Source organism: Acomys russatus, chromosome 1, assembly GCF_903995435.1.
Source record: "Acomys russatus chromosome 1, mAcoRus1.1, whole genome shotgun sequence".
Lineage (NCBI taxonomy): Eukaryota > Metazoa > Chordata > Mammalia > Rodentia > Muridae > Acomys > Acomys russatus.
This window is the reverse complement of record NC_067137.1, coordinates 24,869,197-24,889,807: the sequence shown is the minus strand read 5'-3', so window position 1 is coordinate 24,889,807 and position 20,611 is coordinate 24,869,197. Positions and strand designations below refer to the sequence as shown.

General features: G+C 40.5%; 1 protein-coding gene across 3 annotated transcripts in view; it reads left to right on the top strand.

The window, feature by feature from the left end:
- The window catches only part of Asxl2 (ASXL transcriptional regulator 2), an 83,108-nt gene extending 70,135 nt beyond the window's left edge, over window positions 1–12,973 (top strand). For all 3 annotated transcript variants that reach the window (XM_051142701.1, XM_051142658.1, XM_051142745.1), the window contains 4 exons: window positions 2,983–3,079; window positions 3,995–4,100; window positions 6,513–7,227; window positions 9,894–12,973. In XM_051142701.1, the coding sequence (XP_050998658.1) occupies window positions 2,983–3,079; window positions 3,995–4,100; window positions 6,513–7,227; window positions 9,894–12,254 (3,279 nt within the window). In that variant the 3' untranslated portion in view covers window positions 12,255–12,973. The remainder of the gene's footprint in view (window positions 1–2,982; window positions 3,080–3,994; window positions 4,101–6,512; window positions 7,228–9,893) is intronic.
- Window positions 12,974–20,611: the final 7,638 nt, after the last annotated feature.

Here is a 20,611-nt window from a genome sequence, read left to right as displayed (position 1 = left end):
CCTTGGCTGTCCTGCACTAACTTTGTAGACCAGGCCAGCCTTGAACTCAGAGCTAGCCGCCTGCCTCTGCTTCCCAAGTGCTGGGATTAAAGGTGTCCACCACCACTGCCCGGCTACATCTAGTTAATTCCTTTTTTTTTTTTTTTTTAAGATTTATTATTTATTATGTATACAGTGTTCTACCTGCATGTAACTACTGTAGGCCAGAAGAGGGCACCAGATCTCCTTATGGATGGTTGTGGATGCTGGGAATTGAACCTGGGACCTTTGGAAGAGCAGCGAGTGTTCTTAACCTCTGAGCCATCTCCCCAGCCCATATCGTTAATTCTTGATAGGAGAAAGGAGATTGAAGTCTGAGCGTGGTTTTTAAGGGGCTTGTTGAATTCATGGGGTATTTTCGTGTGTATGTCTTCTCAAGTCCTGTGCTTTGTGTTATTCCTGCCCACCAAGTGCAGTGTTAGGGGCTAATAGGACAGAAATAATATATGGAAGGAAATCTGGTCTGCAAAGTGAGTCTAGGACAGCCAAGGTTACACAGAGAAAGGAACCCTGTCTCAAAAAAACCTTAAGAAAAAAAATCTTTTTAATGTCTATGTGTGTTTTGCTTGTGTATATGTATATGTGCAGTACATGTGTGCCTGGTGGCTTAGGTAGCCAAAAGAGGACTCTCCATCTCATAGAACTATAATTATGACATTTATAAGCTGTCATGTAGGTGCTGGGAACAGAACCTGGGTCCTCTGCAAGAACAAAAGGTGCTCTTAGCCACTAGTCAGCTCTGTCTGTCTCCTGTCGTGTGTAGTTTTAATAAAAGGGACATGAGGAGTTTCTAGTTCAGCTTCTTGCAGAGGGCAATCCTACAAGTTTTTTGTTTTGCTTTGTTTTTTGAGCCAGGTTTTTTCTGTGTAGCCTTGGTTGTCCTGGACTCTCTTTGTGGACCAGGCTGGCCTTGAACTCACAGAGATCCACCTGCCTCCGGCCAGCGTTTGTTTTTTCAATATGAGCTATCAATAAAATAAACAAAATGAGTGACACCATTTTAGTTAAGTGAACTTGTAGCTTAGGTTACCATGTATTCAATGTGGATAATGTTTACATTGAGAATACTGTAAACAAAGTATTTTTTGTACGTGATTTGTGTGGAGCCTTTTCATACTATTTTATATAAGAGTTAATGCTTTTTAAAAACCAAAATAGAAAACTCAGATTCTACATACATAATTTTTTTTTTTTTTTCATTTAAAAAATTTCTAATGTCCTGTGAAGTAGTTTAGTGGGTAAAAGAATTTGCAGTCAAGCCTGACAACCAGTTGTACCCTAGGACTCAACATGGTGAAAGGAGAGAGCTAATGCCTATAGGTTGTCTTCTGACCTCCACACAGATATCATTGCACACAGTGGGTGAGCGCATGTACAAACAAACACACACACACACACAAAATAATAAAGAGGATCCCGCCTCCGCCATGTGCTTTGCACTCTACAACACACACACACACACACACACACACACACACACACACACACAATAATAAAGAGGATCCCGCCTCCGCCATGTGCTGTGCACTCTACCCTGGAGATAACATCCCTAGCCCATAAGAAAAGGAGTCAGACCTTTGGGCAAAGCATCAGAAACAAACTTAGTAAACACACATGGGAAAACAACATCTGTAACCATGCATTAGATGGGAGCATGCCTCACAACTTGATAGAGATAAGCAGCCTAATAGAAAACCAAGAAAATGATAGGAAGTAATACTTCATAAGATCACCTCAGACCTTAGTGGTTAAAACCCTGCAACAGCAACAAACAACAAAGAGTCAGGCAAGCAATCATCTACCATTTCAAACCCATCACGTCCAGCACTCGGGAGGCAGAGGCAGGCAGATCGCTGTGAGTTCAAGGCTAGCCTGGTCTACAAAGTGAGTCCAGGACAGCCAAGGATACACAGAGAGACCCTGTCTTGAACAACCAAAAAAAAAAAAAAAAAAGAAAAAAACCAAACCCATCAGGTTGTCAAAAATTAAATTACATGTTGATACTGTTGGCAAGGAAAAGAACATTGTATGTTCATGTTCATATATTGCTTGAAGTGTTAACATTTTAAGAAAGTACCTATTAATTGTGTTTTGTTCTAGGAATGCATTCCTTAGGAATAAACTCACTAGTACAGCTGAGCAAGATGACACAGTCCTTTAATCCCAGCCCATAGGAGGCAGACCTCTTGAGCTCAAGGCCAGCCTGCCCTATGTAGTGACACCCTGTTTCAAACAAAGAAGTGAAAATTTAAAAAGCACTAGTACAATCATCTGTGTCAGGATCTTTGTTGCTCTTTTATTAATTATGGGGAAACAGTAGTAGCAAAGCACATGCTGAACATTAGAAAACTGGTAAATTAATTAAAATACACTCATGCAGTGAAATAATATACAGCAATTTCAGAAAAGCTAAATATATTCCAGTTGACAAAGAGACTTGCACAATGTAGTTTGTTAGAAAACTACATTATAGTGTGTTGTTTTGTTACCAAATAATAAACTCTGCTTAGAAGTGAAAGAGATACGGATATAAGTGTCATTCAGTGAACAGCCTTTTTCCACCATTGTGGAATGGAGTTCAAAGGGGAGAAAGGAAAAGAAGTACATGGGAAAGGATTTGTTTATTTATTTATTTATTTATTTATGTGTTTTTGGTTTTTTTCTTTTTACGACAGGATTTCTCTGTGTAGCCTTGGCTGTCCTGGTCTTGTTTTGTAGACCAGGCTGGCCTCAAACTCAAAACAATCCTCACTGTTCCTAGCCCAGGCTTTTTTTTTTTTTTTTTAAAGAAAATGGTATTACAGTGTTTTGTTTTGTTTAAGATAAAAAGAAGGAGCTGCCCATGTCCCATAGGATGGATTCTGCACAGTGTTCTCTTCCAGTATGAAGTGCGTGTCTTCATTCTTTCTCTGAACGGTTCCCCTGGCTTGCTCTTTGATCTAGGTTGGTCCGGATGGCTTGATGAAGTTGAATGGCTCAGCCCTTAACAATGAGTTCTTTACTTCTGCAGCCCAAGGCTGGAAGGAAAGACTTTCAGAAGGTAAGTGTGCTGCCATGTGGTTGCCAGGGTCTGCGCAGGTGCACCTCACAGGATGAGATACTGGAACAGGTTGGAAGGTGATCCGCTAGAGGAGCAGAACTTGAAAAATGAATATATACATGTATATATGTATATACACACACACATTCACAGATGGAATGTGTACACACACGTACACACACACACACAGACTGACTGTTCTAGTTGGCAATGGGGCCTGAGAAAACGGGTTTAAGTAGGCTGAAGTCTCATGCAATAGACAACTTTATTCAGAGCATTGGCCAGTACATATTCTGAGGGTTAAGAGGAGTCACATGAGCAAAGTGTCCAATTAAAGGGCAAGCCACCCACTCAAAATCAATGTTTTTCCATAGAGGCATATAAATAATAATAGCCAGTTGTAATGAATCATCTGAGATAAACTCACTCTCATCTGATACACCCAGGATGGGCAGGACAATTCTGTGTTTTTGAAGAAGCTGAGGTCTTTGGACTTTCTTGTAACCACTTTGAAATCTCACACAACTCCATTTTTGGACTGTGTCTTGACACACATTTATTAGTTTCATTCCATTGGGAAATAAATTAGGAATTTGATGTTATAGGTGAAAAGAAACCTCCGTGGTATATATTTGTAACTGAAAGAAGACACTTTGGAGAGCAGGCACAGAACAAGTACTGTGGGCCTTAGCTGCGCATTGAAAACTACAGGGTAGTTTGTGACTATGTCTGTACTCCACCTAGTGGTGTTTCCATCTCCTTTCTGGCTGGGTTATTTGGGAAGTTTGTTGCTTTGATATGATAGTATTCTGTCCGGTATGAGTTATGATTGGAATCTATGAATAATGCTTTTCTGGTTTTTTTTGTTGTTGTTGTTGTGTTTGTTTGTTTGTTTGTTTGTTTGACACATTGCAGGTGAATTTACCCCTGAAATGCAGGTGAGAATTCGGCAAGAGATTGAAAAGGAGAAGAAAGTAGAGCCATGGAAGGAACAATTCTTTGAAAGCTACTATGGCCAGAGGTAAGCTAAAGGAGCCTGTACTGCAGACATTAATTCCTACACTGGTCATGTGATGCCTCCATGTTTTCACCTTATTAGAAAGTCTAGTACCTAGTTTCCTGTAATTTTTTATTACATGAATTCTTTTTCATTAAGAACAGTATAGCCTTGAACCAGACATGGTAGCGCACGCTACCCAGCACTTAGGAGGCAGAGGCAGGCGGATCACTGTGAGTTCAAAGCCAGCCTGATCTACAAAGCGAGTCCAGGACATTCAGGGCTACACAGAGAAACCCTATCTGTAAAACAAAACAATAACCTTTTGTTTTGTTTCTATTTCTAAAAGATCATGGGTGTATAGAATTGTATCACTCATAGTCCTTGATTACATTGTAAACAGAGTGGGTTCCTCTTGCTTAAAAAAAGGTTTGAATTTTTTTTCTTCTTTTTTAATCTTAAATTGCAAAAGACTGGCTCCTAGTAATTTAATGAGATAGAATAATACTTGAGAGTTCTGTGCATTTTTTACAGTAACTGTCCAAAATGTAACTTAGTCAAAAATCAGCCAGGAATCCTAAGAATCATGTAATGTGGGCCATTATACCAAACATGCGATTAAAGTCCTTCCTCTGCGACTGGGAGATGTGCATCACTAAATCAAGACACACACTTTATTTTTAAAGAGCCTCAGTCTGAAGCAGCTTTTTTTTTTTTTTTTTTTTTTTTTTAAATTTTAGGAACCCCCCCCCCAAAAAAAACAAACAAACAAACCTCAAACTTAAATTTTACTGGAGACATTTCATAGATAGTTGGTTTGAATAGGATTACATATTCCAACTCCTGTTTGTTAGTCTTCCTTCCTTCTGCATATCAGTAAAAGCCAATGAGAAAACTTCATCCACCACAGACTGAGAAATTAAGGGCTTTTTCTTAGCTCCAAGTATATTGTTTATTGATCCCCTTCAAAGTCACTTAAGATAGATTCCTATTAAAATTAAGAGTCTCCAATTCTGAATTTTCTGCTTTGAGATATAAAATTGATGATGAGTATACTACTATAAGTTACAGTACTTCTGTAGGTGCATATGCCACAGTGTGCATTTGGAAACCTGAAGATGGCTTTTGAGAGTTTATTCTCTTTAGCATGTGAGTTCCCGGGTTCAAACCTAGGTGGTCAAGGAAGCACCTTTTTCTGCTAAGACATCTTGCTGGCCCTAGAATTCTGTTAAGGTTTCAGAGAAAGTTTAATTGATTGTTTCTTGTTAAGTAATATTGTAAAACATTAAAAAGAATCACTGGTAACCCTTAAAAATTAGTTTTACTTTTTGCTAGCCCACAGTGCAAGTCCCAGCTTACTCTTACCCGCAGATAACGCAATAGCACACAACCTCAGAACTTTAGACCTAGACTAAGTGAAATTTAAACACGATCCCTACAAACTCAGTTCCAATTCTTAGCTTTTGGATGTTGCTTTTTTTTTTTTTAATCTATTTTATTCAGTTCTTACATCTACCACTCTTCTCCACACCAATCCCTTCCAGTCCACCAACATTAGGAAGGTGAGAAAGAAGCTTAGAGAGGGGGAAAGGATATGGACCTCTGTAAGCTACTTCCTGCTGATTAGGGATATAGAGTTCCTTGGAGCAAGCCCAATCTTGGTTTGACAGGGTATCTCCAATTCCTTCTAGTCAAGCCACAGCTACAGCCACCAGGAGCAGCAGTGGGAGGCAGACACCCCTCTGGGCTCTGCCATTTACCCCATGTCAAGAGTACTCAGAATTCCAAATGTAAACTATCTTCAGCTGGCAAAATCACGCCCCTACTGGAGCACAAGACACATAGTTTGCTGCTGTGGACAATATAAAGCGGCTTCATATCCCACACTTGGCATTAAAACAAAAACATGGTCACATAGCTGGGCTTTTAAAGAAGCCAAAATTCTCACTATATCTGGAGAATATTAATAACTGTCTTCTCAGGTTCCCTTAGAAGTCTTGGGCCAACCTTTCCACAAACAATAGTAAACAGAGTCGATCACGGTTCTGATCTTAGTCTCGAGTAAAAGCACTTCGCCTTTCTTTAGGTTCTTGTAGGTTGCCTGTGAGTCTCTAGGCAATGTGACTACTATATAAGCAGAAGGGACAATAATGCTATTTTTATTGTGTGCCAAGTGAGTACTTCACATGGAGTAAGTTCATCATAGCAGCACTGAAGTTGTTAGTTCCAGTATACAAGTAAAGAAACTAAGATGCATAAGCCTAGTCAGTCAGTATCTTGTCGAGAATTGGGATTTGAATTTAATTACTTTGGCTCAAGAGGCCTACAGAAAAATACTTTATGTGTCAGGTGTTTCCTCATTATTGACAAAGCCTATATTTCTTATGTGTTCAGTAATATGAACTGTTTCCCACCTAATAACTCCTTGTTTTTTAGTTCTGGTTTAAGCCTTGAAGATTCACTGAAACTGACAGCTTCCTCTAGTGACCCCAAAGTAAAGAAAACCACAGCTGAGCAACCAAAATCCATACTTCCTTCAGATGCCTCTCCTGGCATAATCATCCCAGTAGTTCCTCAGTCAGAGTTTAAAGAAGAAGCAGTGCAAATACCATCACCATTCAGAAAAGAAGAAGAAAGCCAAGATGAGGCACAGCCAAACTCTGGGTCGTCAGATCCCCTCCTTGCATCAGCTAGCAATAAAAATGAGCTTATCACCGTGAAGCCCATCAAGTGCCCTAAGGATGAGGGTCTCTTAGAGCAGAAGCCAGTTGCCTGTGCTGAACAAGAGTCTGAGAAAGAAAATCATGTCACCACAACTTCTAATAATAGCAAAAGTGAGAACCAAGAAGTGTTAGCTATATCCCCAAGCAAATCCAAAAATGCTGGGTTAGAAAAACCCATAGCAAAGCCTGTTTCAGAAGCCAGTCCCCTGGACCCTGAAATGAAGATGCCTCCAGCAACCCTTACTGATCAGATCCCAGATAGTCTCAAGAGGAAATCTTCTCTTATCCAAGAAGAGACCACTAGCAGCTGGGAGAAAAGACCACGCATCACTGAGAATCGCCAGCACCCGCAGCCATTTCAGGTCTCTTCACAGCCCTTTCTTAATAGAGGGGACAGGGTCCAAGTGCGAAAAGTCCCACCTCTCAAGGTGAGAAAGTGTTTGTACCCACTGAATTTCATAACTGGTGGTGTTAACATAGAAGCAGTCGCATACATTTAGCATATGTATAACTGTGGTGTTATGTAAGTAAAACTAGTAATAATCAGCCTTTAGAAATACTTTCCTATAGTTCTTTCTTGATATTTGAATAGGAGCCTGAGTAACCAAACCACTTGACACTTAACTACTCACATCCTAGAGGCAAAGATTTGCTACAAAGCACAGGCAGGCACTCAATTCTCAATCTTTCAGTTGCTGCTTCTTGAGTGCTGCAATTATTGACCAAAAATTTTTCTTTTGTGAATGTCAAATCAGAGATAAATTCTCGACCTTGGAACTGTGTTACATTTTAGTTTAACCTAGAGCAATTCTACAATGAAGGCTTGAATCAATTCAGACCAGATGTATAGAATTTTTCCTGTCATTGGATTTTCTCAAAAGTTGTTTTAGTTACTGTTTTATCTTATACCCACAGCTTAGTGTAATTTATAACAAAATAAAATGTTTTAGCCAGTTTGTTTCTACATACCTATAAATAACAGCAGTGGAAAGATAACTGGAAAAGATAAGGAATTGACTAAAACATTGATGCCTTGTCTTAAACCATAACAAAAAGGACTTTTAAGCAATTTTAGTAAAGGTGTTGCAATTGGGTGTATTTTGTTTGGTTTATGTTACTTTTCAAAGTAACAGTCTAGCCCAGCTGTAGTGGAGCACACCTTTAATCCCAGCACTCAGGAGGCAGAGGCAGGCAGACCTGGCTTACAGAGTGGGTTCCAGGATAGCCAAGGCTGGCTGCATAGAGAAACCCTGTCTTGAAAAACAAATAAACAAAAAAGTAAAAGAATGTAATGACTTTGCTTATCACGTGTCTAATCAGTAAGTTATATTGTTATTCTTTCCACCATTGAATGGTTTATATTATTCTAGTCTTAAAAGCAAAATATAACATCTCATTAATGCTTCATAAACACAAAAAGTAATTGAAACTTAAGAGTACAAAAACTGGCCTGGTGGTGGTGGTGCACACCTTTAATCCCAGCACTTGGGAGGCAGAAGCAGGTGGATCACTGTGAGTTCGAGGCCAGCCTGGTCTACACAGCAAGTTCCAGGAAAGCCAGGGCTACACAGAGAAACCCTGTCTTTAAAAAAAAAAAAAAAAAAAGAATACAAAAACTTTTAATTGTTTTGTCCTTGTTTAATTTCAATGTGTAATACTGATGACTTTTAAGTCATCTTGTATTATGCTAGGTAGGGTGATATCCTTAAGTAGTGGTTTTGTGAGCCTGGCATGGTAACACATACCTGTAATACCAAGGTGAGTCACAAGTTTGAGGATAGCTTTGGTCTACGTAAGTATACTCGTCACTCAACACACACCTCAGTGGATAACTGGCTGGTGTTACTAGGCTTAGCTAGGAGTATTTTTAAATAAGGTCATTTGTCTCTAAACAAATTTCTTGTGTTTTATTTTCCCTAGTTTTATCTATTTTGTCCTATAGTCTCCTCTCTATATTAACAAGATACAATGATAGCTTCTTTCTTAACCACACATCTTTTAAGTATTTATGTGCTGAGTAAATAATGCTTTGTAAGCTTTTAGAACTAAGTATTAAACTTGCTTTTTAAGTACGTCAATTTTATGACAACTGGTACAAAATACCACACTGATTTTTGAAGTATAAAGATTTGATTTTTAATACTTTTGACTTTTTGAGTAATGAGAAATACTGACTTTACAATTAACTTATAATTGAAGAATTTACAGAAAGATGGCATGCTTTTCTTAGAATTTGATCACTTAATTTTTTAAATTAAATACTCTAGAATGTTAACAGGTTTTTGCTCCTTTAAACTCAGCCAGACTGAAAATACTCTATAGATACACTGTAGTTCATTTCCTTAACTTCTAAAGTCTTTTTTAGGACAAGAATCAGATTATTTTATGATATTTAAAAAAAAAAAAAACAGTAGTTTTAGTTGGCATAGTCATAGCAACACATACCTTTTTTACCTTTAATAGCAGAGGCACTTAATCCCAGCCTTTAATCCCAGCACTCGGGAGGCAGAGGCAGGCGGATCGCTGTGAGTTCAAGGCCAGCCTGGTCTACAAAGTGACTCCAGGACAGCCAAGGCTAACACAGAGAGACCTTGTCTCAAAAAAACAAACAAACAAACAAAATAAATAAATAAATAAAATTGGCCGGGCGTGGTGGCGCACGCCTTTAATCCCAGCACTCGGGAGGCAGAGGCAGGCGGATCGCTATGAGTTCGAGGCCAGCCTGGTCTACAAAGCGAGTCCATGATGGCCAAGGCTACACAGAGAAACCCTGTCTCGAAAAACAAAAATAAATAAATAAATAAAATTGTTATCCGTATTTTTCTAGCCATTCTGAGGATAGGACCCAAAATCACATATATATTTTTACAAGGTTACTTAAGTAAGTACAGTATTCACCGGGTGTAAAAATGAGTGGCAGACATTATGCACACGATTCCTTAGGTGGGTGGGCAGAGTAGGGTTGAACCCTAGACACAGTGTGTGTTTTTTTAGTCATAGAGCAGCCATGTGTGTCATGGATGCATTGTGTTATCTGCTCTAGTCTACAGCTGAAAGCTGATCTCTGCTTTCCCTCATACCTTCCTTTTTTCAGATCCCGGTCTCCAGAATCTCCCCGATGCTGTTTTCTACATCGCAGGTCTCTCCCAGGGCTCGTTTTCCAATCTCCATCACTAGTCCTTACAGAACAGGAGCCAGAACTCTGGCAGACATCAAAGCAAAAGCCCAATTGGTCAAAGCACAGAGGGCAGCAGCCGCAGCAGCCGCTGCAGCTGCTGCAGCCGCCTCAGTTGGAGGGACCATTCCAGGACCTGGCCCTGGGGGTGGACAAAGTCCAAGAGAGGGTGGTGAAAGGAAAACTGCTGGAGGAGGGAGTCCAGGCTCAGACAGAGTCAGTACAACTGGAAAGGGTCCCACACTGGAACTGGCAGGAATTGGAAGCAGGGGAGGTACGAGAGAGCTTTTACCCTGTGATCCCCAACCTGAGACCAATTCACCAGGCCAAGCACAGCCTCCTGGTGTCCCTGGAGCACAACTACAGCAAACCTCCTCAGTGCCTGCAGCACTTGCCATCAGTGGATCATGCACAACCATCCCAGCACCAGCCCACATAGAGATCTCAAACAGTGAAAAACTGAACCCCCACAAGGCAACAGCCATAGCAGCCTCTTCTTGTCACCCACAAGACCTTAGTAGTTGCAGGCGGGAAAAAGCTCCTTTTCCAGCAGGGCCTGCCTGTTTTGTAGCTGATGGCACAATTGAGCCCAAAGCAGGTTCTAATAAGAATGCACCAAAGCCTTCAGCCTCAGCCAAGACAACTGTTTCTGCTCCACCAGATATGACTTCCTCCCCTGTAACATCTTTATTGACAACAGCGGGTTTAGAAAACCTCCCTGTGCCCCAGATGAGTGGAGCTCCAGCATCTACTGCATCAGCTCTGCCCTCCAGCACTTTGCCAGGAACTTCTAGCCTTAAAACCCCAGGAACTTCTGCAAATATGAACGGGCCTATTTCAAGACCAAGTTCTAGTATTCCTGCTAATAATCCTTTAGTTACTCAGCTGCTCCAGGGCAAAGATGTTCCCATGGAGCAGATTCTACCCAAACCTCTCACCAAAGTTGAAATGAAGACAGTTCCACTGACTACAAAAGAGGAAAGGGGGATAGGAGCATTATATAGTAGCTCTAGAGAGGAAGCTAACAGCAGGCAGGCCCATCTGGCTGTGCAGCAGCGAGGGAAACCCTTGCAGGGTAAGCAGCTTTCCCAGGGTCCACAGCCAGTCTTCACAGTCAAGGACCCAAGGGACTCTTGCGGTGACACTCACCAAGGAGGACTCAGTAAAGCAACGCAGGAGCAGCTTTTTCAGACTCTAATCCAGAGGGCCCAGAGACAGAGTGTTCTTTCATTTGTGCCCCCCTCTCAGTTCAACTTCCCTCACTCAGGTTTCCACTTGGAAGACATCTCCACAAGCCAGAAGTTCATGCTGGGTTTTGCTGGCAGAAGGACATCCAAGCCTGCAATGGCAGGTCACTATTTGCTTAATATTTCCACCTATGGCCGGGGTTCAGAGAGTGTTAGGAGGGCCCATTCTGTAAATCCTGAGGAGAGATTTTGTTTAAGTAGCCCCACTGAAGCCATGAGAATGGGATATGCAGATTTTAAAAACACACCTGGAGAAGGCAGCAGCAGCAGCAAAGATGATGAAACTGATGAAGAGAGTGTCAGTGACGAGCAGGAGCCTGTGTCCGTGAAAGAGGAGCCCTGGGCTTTTCAGAATTCTGGCAAGCATCCCCATCATGGAGAAACTCCATCCACCAATGATTGTTTAGCTAGCAAGAATGGTAAGACTGAGGTACCAGTGAGTGAGCAAACCACTTTAGGCAAGGAGAATTACATACTCTCTAGAGGCCAAACATTTGATGAAAAGACTCTAGCCAGAGATTTTATTCAGGCAGCACATAAGCAAATGGCTCAGGCTGTGAGAGGTAAGACAGTGTGTAGCAGCCCTGAGCTTTTCAATTCTACTGCTCTTTCTCTCCCTGCAGACAGTCCCACACATCAACCTCTGCTCCTTCCACCACTGCAAACCCCTAAGTTGTATGGGAGCCCCACACAGATAGGGCCGAGCTATAGAGGTATGATAAATGTCTCCACATCAGAAACAGACCGTAACTGTGCTGGACCAGGTAGCCAGGTATCTAGCAGTGTAGGGGATGTCATGTCGTTTTCAGTGACTGTCACTACCATCCCTGCTAGCCAAGCTATGGATCCCAACAGCTGTGGCCAGACAGTTCCTGTTCAGGCTTTTCCTGATGAGAACAGCATCGAGGACACACCTTCAAAATGTTACTGCCGGTTGAAAGCCATGATCATGTGCAAAGGATGTGGAGCTTTCTGCCATGATGATTGCATTGGCCCTTCCAAACTGTGCGTTTCCTGCCTCGTCGTTCGGTAATAAGACTACAGTGTATGTGAAGGAGGGAAGGGTAGGCTTAACAAGTCCTGTTCTTGCACCCTTTTGAAATCACAGAAATAAAGTTTCAGTTGTCTCAAGAGACATTAATCAGGAATACAGAGTGCAGGCCTTCATGTTTACAGGAAGAGCACCTTGTATAGAAGTCTGACTATGAATTGGTGACAAGTTTGCACTTAGAAAATCATGTAAATAATGTCACAGTTTGTTTTAACATTGTTTTCCAAGTATTTAGGTAATGATGTGTTAACTTTACATTCAGATTTATGTTCCATTTCTTTTGACTCAGAAAAGTTGAATGGTATGCATGGAGAAAGGAAGCTGTCTGACCTGGCCTTTCCCGGGGCTAGGAGAAGGAAAGAGTGTCAGGACGCGACCGTCATGCTGATTAGTCATGTCTTCACAGACTGGCTACAGGTTCTTCGCAGATAGCATGGTCTTTGTGGGGTTTAGATTGGGGTTTACTCATCTCTTTACTTTAGGTGGAACCATTTTCAGTGGAACTTTAGAAAGGTATTAAGATCCCAGACAGTGTTTTTGACCCTGACAGTCCTGGCTTAGTTTTTGAAGGGTCTGCCTCTAAAGGACTCCTGTGTTAGTCTAGTGTGTACGTGGCAATAGTTCCAGCAATAATAAGTAATACATCCTGACGCTGTATCATCCATGGGCTCCCACAAACAGATCTGAAATTCCAGAGGAGTGAGCAGCCGTGTGTGTGTGTGTGTGTGTGTGTGTGTGTGTGTGTGTGTGTGTGTGTGTGTGTGTGTGTACACGCGTGTGCACCTTGTTGGAAAAGAGAAATGAAACTGAAGAAACTAAAACTTAAAGGAATTTGGAAGAATGATTTCAACACTGGACATAAAGTACTCTTCTTTCCTGTTCTCTCAAACCATTTTAGGTAGGAAAGGTCCTTACCAGTCCTTCTGTTCTGCTGTGACATAACAAGCATGAGGGACGGACACAGTGCCCTCATGCCATCTTATAAATGGTTTACCCACATAAAATACAAGAAGATAGTTTACTGTTTTAGAAAGTGCATCTACTATTCTAGAATTTTTGTTCTGTGCACATCCGGGATGCCTGATGTGAAAGGGCATTGTAAATGACTAATGGAATATCTGGATGTGAAATTTTGCTTTTTCTTTCTTGGTTTTTGTTCTTAAAATCCAGCACTCCAGAGGCAGACCAAGGCCAGCCTGATTTTCATAATGAGTTCCAGGACAGCCAGGGGTATCTAAAGAAATCCTCTCTCCCAAAACCTAAATAAACAAAGATATCTGTGTTAAAAACCAAAAAACTTTAGTTGGTAGACATGGTGATACACCTTCAATCACAGCACTTGGGAGGCAGAGGCAGGTAGATCTCAGTGAATTCAAGGCCTGTATGGTTTACACAGCAAGTTCCAGGGTACACAGACACTTTTTAAAAACAAGCTAGTTATAAATTTTAATTAAATACTGCTTAAGTCACAGTTAAAGCCAGAATTTAATATTTGTATTGTTTGATTTCAAGTCTCCTGATGTGTGTGATGTAACATTGCAGCCCAGTGTCGGTGTAGCTCAAAAGCTGTTTATAAGACCCAGGGCACATTCCAGATGGGGAAAGGGGACAGTAATGTGTTCTGCCTGCCTTGTGATGCTACCCCTGGGCTGCCCTGCTTGTATCAAACACTCGGAATGTTTCCTCAGTCCTTGCTCCAAATTCTGAAATTCACTACGTTTTTCTTTCCTGCTTTTGTGGCCCTAAGCAATTACAGGCTTAATTTCTGTGTTTCAGTACCAGTCAAGAGAATCTGATATCCTTCTGTCTTCCCCCCTTTATTCCAGTAAATGCACAGCTAAGAGGAAAGAAAGGCTGCAAGGATTTAAGGTTAAGTGTGTTTGTTCTGAAGTGAAGGACCAGGAGGGAATAGAAGCCAGGGTTCTGCTTCCACCTTCAGGACCATGGGTTAGTCCCCGTGGGACCTTACAAGGCCCACGTCTGAGTAGTCTCCTTGTCTAGTCTGCTGGAGGAGGCTGAATGGTTCATGTCGTCAGTGGCTAGCTTGTAAGTGGTGTTTCTACTTTCTACCTCGCTTACAAGAAAGGTTTTGCTCTGTGGTTCCCTTAATCTGAAAATGGGTTGACAGGAGAAAGGCAGTAGGGACTGTCCAGTCCATTTAAAGGGGAAACCACTTTGTTCCTCTTCTTGATCCATATCAGGCCATATAGGTTCTAAGGATTGCTCTTTACCAGATTCCATTTGCATTCGAGAGTATTCCAAAGTCAGAACTTACCAGCTAGATACACTGCTTCGGGCTTAACAAGAAAGCCCTGCCCCCTTAGATTGAAAATATATTAAATAAGAATCCATTTCATCTATGTATTTTAAAACATGGTCTCGGGACTGGAGAGATAGCTCAGAGGTTAAGAGCACCGTCTGCTCTTCCAAAGGTCCTGAGTTCAATTCCCAGCAACTACATGGTGGCTCACAACCATCTATAATGTGATCTAATGCCCTCTTCTAGTGTACAGGAGGACAAGTGGGCAGAAGACTGTATACATAATAAATAAAAAAATTTTTTTTAAACCAATATGGTCTCAGAAGAGGAACATTCATCTTATAAATGAACAGGAGGAAAACAAAGCCTGGCCCTTTGGCATTCCAATACCTATTAACACAGTGTTCATTATAGCTTTTCAGTTCTTTTACTTTCAATTCTGAAATGGTTCAGTAAGTGCTAAGCTTATTCTCTGGGGTTCAGGTGGCAATTTTTAGTGAAGTTTTAAAATATCATACCTAATGCACATGGCAGTGTGCCCTCTCTCCAGCCTTGAAGTAACCACCTCTGCACACCGCCTCTCAGAGAATTTCTGTAATGCGTCTTCTCTGTGTGATTGTTAAGTGTTTGAGTTGCCCAAGTAGAACACTCCCTGAATCATATAGGGTTGATTTTTTTGTTATTGTTTTGCTTTTTTTAAAATCAGAATTCTATATCCCATTAATTTAAAGGGGAGGCACAAATAGCCTGGGGTAGTTTGCCCTGGTTCAGTTCCTTAACCTCTGTGCTCAAGACACTGATGCTATCTTTGGTGTTCTGTGACATTTCTTAAGAGTAAGAGCCGGCAAATGAGGTAGCTTTTCTTGGGGTGGGAAGGCTGCATTTCCATGTGGATACTTGAGAGTCTATCTCAGAGGTAAATTAATAGCCAAAGGAAGACCTCGCTACTTTCCAGGTGAAGGTGCAATGTCCTATGTAGAACAGGCCCATCAGTTACCATTCTGATTGCTCTGTACTGCTTTCTCCACTGTAGAAAATCTTAATGAGTTCTTTGGTTAAATGGTTTGCTAGAGTGAGGGATTTCCTCTGCTCATTATACTGCTGTTTACTTACGAGCTCATTGTGAATGAGCAGTGTCAGGATTGTTTTCCCTCTGACTTCACATCATAACTAGGAGAAGAAAGTCTCCCATTGCGTTACAACAATGTATGCTAAGTGAAACATTTGTCCATGGTTAGTTTGCAGCTCAATTTTTAGAACAGTCCAAAGAGACCTTGTGAAACATGATGACAGGCAGGGACCTTTTCCTGTGTTTCAGTACCTACATACCTATTGAACAAAGCAATAGGTAGACATTTCCTAAAGTGAAGCAGCAGCTTCATAGAGTCTTGGTTACTTTATTTTTTTTAATGCTTTACATTTGATACAACTATTAAAGATCAATTTAAAGATAGCTTTCCAGTAATATATTTTAAGTAATATATATTTTAATATCTATGTAAAAAGTGACAGTGGAAGACTGAATTTCTCAAATGGTATGTTTAATGTAGGATCTCACTGTAAGGCACAAATTATTTCAAAGGAGTTACTTTAAAAAAAAAAAAAAACTCAGATTATTTCCCCCCAAAAAAAGGAAGAAAGAAAATGCAATAATGGAAATGATTTGGGGCTTTTATTTTAAAAGAAAATTCACTTACTTACGACAAGCTATTTTTCCCTCTCTGGTGATAAGGTTTGTACAGACTGGTTTGGTAAATGCTAAATTTTTTGTGTCTTTTGCCTTTTTAAAGGAATTGTTAACATTGGTATTGAGGGTATGTACAGAGAAGTTGGTGTGGACGCCATTTAATAAGTCATATTTTTTCACAATAAGGAAATCATTTTAATAAGAATTTTAAGTGTTTGCAATAAATATATGTATATAGATTGTATGTATTCATATATTATTTTTCATTTTATTATTAAGTAAAAGATAATTAAAAGTGAAATTAAAAGCCTTGTAATTTTTGGTGAATCTTGAGGTCTGACATCTGAATGTGACATGGGGAAGGGCTCTCAAATAAGTTGCCTTATACAATTATGGGAAGGTCACCACAGACTGGGAAAGAAAGCATAAACTAAGGAACTTGGCTATAAGTCAGGGTAGTGTATTTCAGAACTATGTAAAAATATTAAAACTTCATAGCTTATCTGTCTTGTGTTTTTGCCCTTTTCTGTTCTTTCTCCTAACCACCTAATGACACTGGGAGAGGGAGGAGAACCAGTAGTCTCTTATAGTGTGTCTGTGGTTTGTTCTAACACCAGGGAAGGTAAGGAGGTATGTTAGGGGAAACAGACATTTCTTCATGGTGATTGGTGCTTTGTTAGATGTTGCTGCCACTGTATTTATTACCAGGCTCTGGGAATGTTGAAGATCACTGAAGACTTGTTTTCTCTCAAGCTTCTCCAAGGTCAATTTCTTAGGCAGATTCATGTCCTGCTTTGGTGATCTGGGCAGGTGAAAAGCTAGATCTGCATCAGAAGCACCTGTGCTTTATTTAGGTTGTGTTTCTTTGTTTTTTAGTTTTTCAAGACAGGGTTTCTGTGTTGCCTTGGCTGTCCTGGACTCAATTTGTAGACCAGACTGGCCTTGAACTCACAGCAATTCGCCTGCCTCTGCCTCCCGAATGCTGGGACTGCAGGCATGCGCCACCACGCCCAGCTAGGTTGTGTTTCTATATAATTGTGAAAATGGCTTTTGTTAAGAACATTTAGGTGGGCTGGAGAGATGGCTCAGAGGTTAAGAACAAGGGTTGTTCTTCCAAAGGTCCTGAGTTCAACTCTCAGCAACCACATGTTGGCTCACAACCATCTATAATAAGATCTGGTGCCCTCCATATGCAGGCAGAACATTGTGTACTTAATAAATAAACTTTTTTTTAAAGTGCATTTAGGGAAATGAACAGTGGGCAGAATATTTTAAGTTAACTTTTTTGGTCCCACACCTGGATTACTGTTGAATCAAAGAACTCTCTTGTGGTTGTAAAATAAATGATTTTGGGATATAATGGGGAGAACAAAATCTACATTGTCTTGGAGATCCCCTGTTCTGTGAAATAGGTAATGTTCAGTGATAAAATTGTTCACCTTCTCTTCCTCCTCCTGAGTGCTGGGATTAAAGGCATGTGCTACCAAGCCAAGCTACATAGCTGCTTTTTTTTTTTTTTTTTTTTTTTTTTTTTAAGATTTATTGTGTATACAGTGCTCTGTCTGCATGCACACCTGCAGGCCAGAAGAGGGCACCAGATCACATTATAGATGGTTGTGAGCCACCATGTGGTTGCTGGGAATTGAACTCCGGACCTTTGGAAAAGCAGCCAGTGCTATCAGCCTGCTATGTAGCTTCTTAAAAAAGTAACTTAGTTTCCAATATCTGAGTTATATAAAAACATTGAAGTTAGTCTAGCCATCCAAGAGATAGTGTTACAGATTTCATCTGAAAGTACTATTTCTAAAACAAAATTTTTAGGACCATGGAAGAGCTCAGTCAGGAAAAGTGTTTGCTGCCCAAGTGTTGTAGCAGTTGCCTGTAGTACCAGCTCTGGGGAGGTGGAGAAGGGCTAATCCTGAAGGTTCCCTAGCCACTTAAACTCAAGGTCAGTGAGAAAACCTTGTCTCAATAAGGTGAAAACTTGATTGAGGAGAACATTCCAACATGAACCTTTGTTCTGTCCATGTGCCGTGTGGGCAAGTGCATTTGAATTAACTCAGGGAACATCTACATCATAATTCCTAGTCATGATAGGAATGAAGGTGAAGCTACCATTAAAAGACTACCATTTTCATAGTCGTACATATTTTATCATTTAGCTCAGTTACATGGTGAGGAAATCCGTATTCACATGATAAAGGATTCTATTTACTTCTCAGCATCTTAGAAACATATGTTCATTGCTTTTTACACTACTCAACTGATTTTCAGTCACAGCGAACATTTCTTGACCTTATACAAATCCCATTACTTAAGTATTGGGTACTGTTCAGCCCTGGCAAAAATGCTGGTTACACAAGGATAAAGAATTTGCTTAAACAATTCTTCTTAAAATCACCACCGTGCTGCACTGGCTGTAGTTTTTAGGGGTCAGTTAATCAATGCTGTGTTTCCTAAAGTAAGAATGAGCAAGTTGCAAAATTGAAGCATTGAGCACAGGACCAAGCAGTGACATAAAAGATACTGCCCCTAGATGAAAGCAGCTAGCATGGGCCTGAGGTGCTACATTGATGAGGTGTTCCTTTTTGGGGTCACTGAAAAGCAGGCTAAACAGATGGTGTAAATTTTATTTACTTACCTTTATTTTATGTGCATTGGTGTTTTGTCTGCATGTATGCCTGTATGAGGGTATCAGATTTTAGAGATACATACAATTGTAAGCTGCCATATGGGTGTTGGGATTTGAACCCAGGTCCTTTGGAAGAAGTCAGTGCCCATAACTCATAAGCCATCTCTCCAGGCCCCCTTTATTTGAATTCTCACGTCCTTGTGTTTTCTCTATAATGATGGAATCACTTTAGTAAAAATTTTTTTCTTTCATATTAGGCCCTTAAGTCACAGAATTAAAATGCACTTCAGCTGTTTTTCGGTAGGCTCGAGTCCTAATTCTTTAACACTTTCTGGGTGGTATGAAGTCAGGGTCAGTACTTGCTCTTGAATTTTCCTTACCTTTTGTTTTTAAGCAGGTGTTCAAGTTCACAGCTTGCTGTGCCAAAATATGTGTATTTACTCTTCAAAGGGCTGCTCAGTGTATTTCACCAAGAGATGTTTTTTCCCCAGCTCTATCCTGTGACCTTTCACAGAAGATAGAGACTATAGACTGAGGAGTACTTCCATATAAAATAACTTTCACTCTTACTTACCCTAGGAAGGAGACTTCCCAAAAGGCTCTTAACAGCAAAGAGAAAACCTGAAAACACCAGATGATAGGTTGTGGAGGCCAGCTGTGATGAGATGGTGGGATCTCCCAAGAGTCAATTTCATTTTTCTTTTTCTCAAAACTCAAAGACTCTGAGGGATAGAAATAAAAATTAAAGCTTAATTTTCTTCTTAACTGTAAAATGTAAAGGATCCCTTAGAGAAGTGTAAACCTGACGTGGTTTTCAAATGGACTTAAGTAAACTGAGTTGAGTGCCTTACTCTTTTAAAGTACTTTTTTAAAAATGCAGGTTCATTTAATGTGATTCACCATTAGTGTAGCATGGAATTTGATTTGAGAAATGTACTAAAAGAATAGTTTTCAAGCCAGATGTGATGGCACACACCTTTTATCCCAGCACTGGGAGGCAGAGGCTGGCGGGTCTCTGGGTTTGAGACCAGGCTGGTCTACAAAGTGAGTCCAAGGACACAGGCTACAAAGGATAGCCAAGGCTACACAGAGAAACCCTGTCTTCAAAACAAAACAAAACAAAAAGAATAGTCTTCTGTGAATTATGACAGCTTTGGCCACAAATCAGAGTTTGGTGCTGTGTACTTGTATCTGAACTTTACTGAGTTCATGAACTGTGTGTGTGTGTGTGTGTGTGTGTGTGTGTGTGTGTGTGTGTGTGTGTGTGTGTGTGTGTGTGTGTGTGTGTGTGTGTGTTTTGAGACAAAGTCTCTCTGTAGCCTTGGCTGTCTTGACTGGCTTTGTAGACCAGGGTGGCCTGGAACTCAGTGATCGTCTACCTCTGCCTCCCAAGTGCTGGGATTAAAGGTCTGAGCTACCACTCCCGGCCATGAACTCTTTATTATGCCAACCTGAGCCAAAACTCTATTAAATTTAATCAAGATTCCTCATTATTAAGTGAGTCCAATGAGAAAGTGCATTCACTCATAAGAATATCTGAAGGTGTGTTAGAGTTATTTTACACATAGCCTCGGTCCTTCATATGGAATATAAAATTATTTTTAAAGCCAGAATGTAATATTTTCAGATAACCTAGAGTTTAGAAATGAAATTGGAGTTTCATCTTCAGGTTAACATTCAAAGACTTCAGTAGCGACCCTACTAAAAACCCTGTATATTGTCACTTAACACATATACATTGAGTTCTTCCAGAGTCTCAT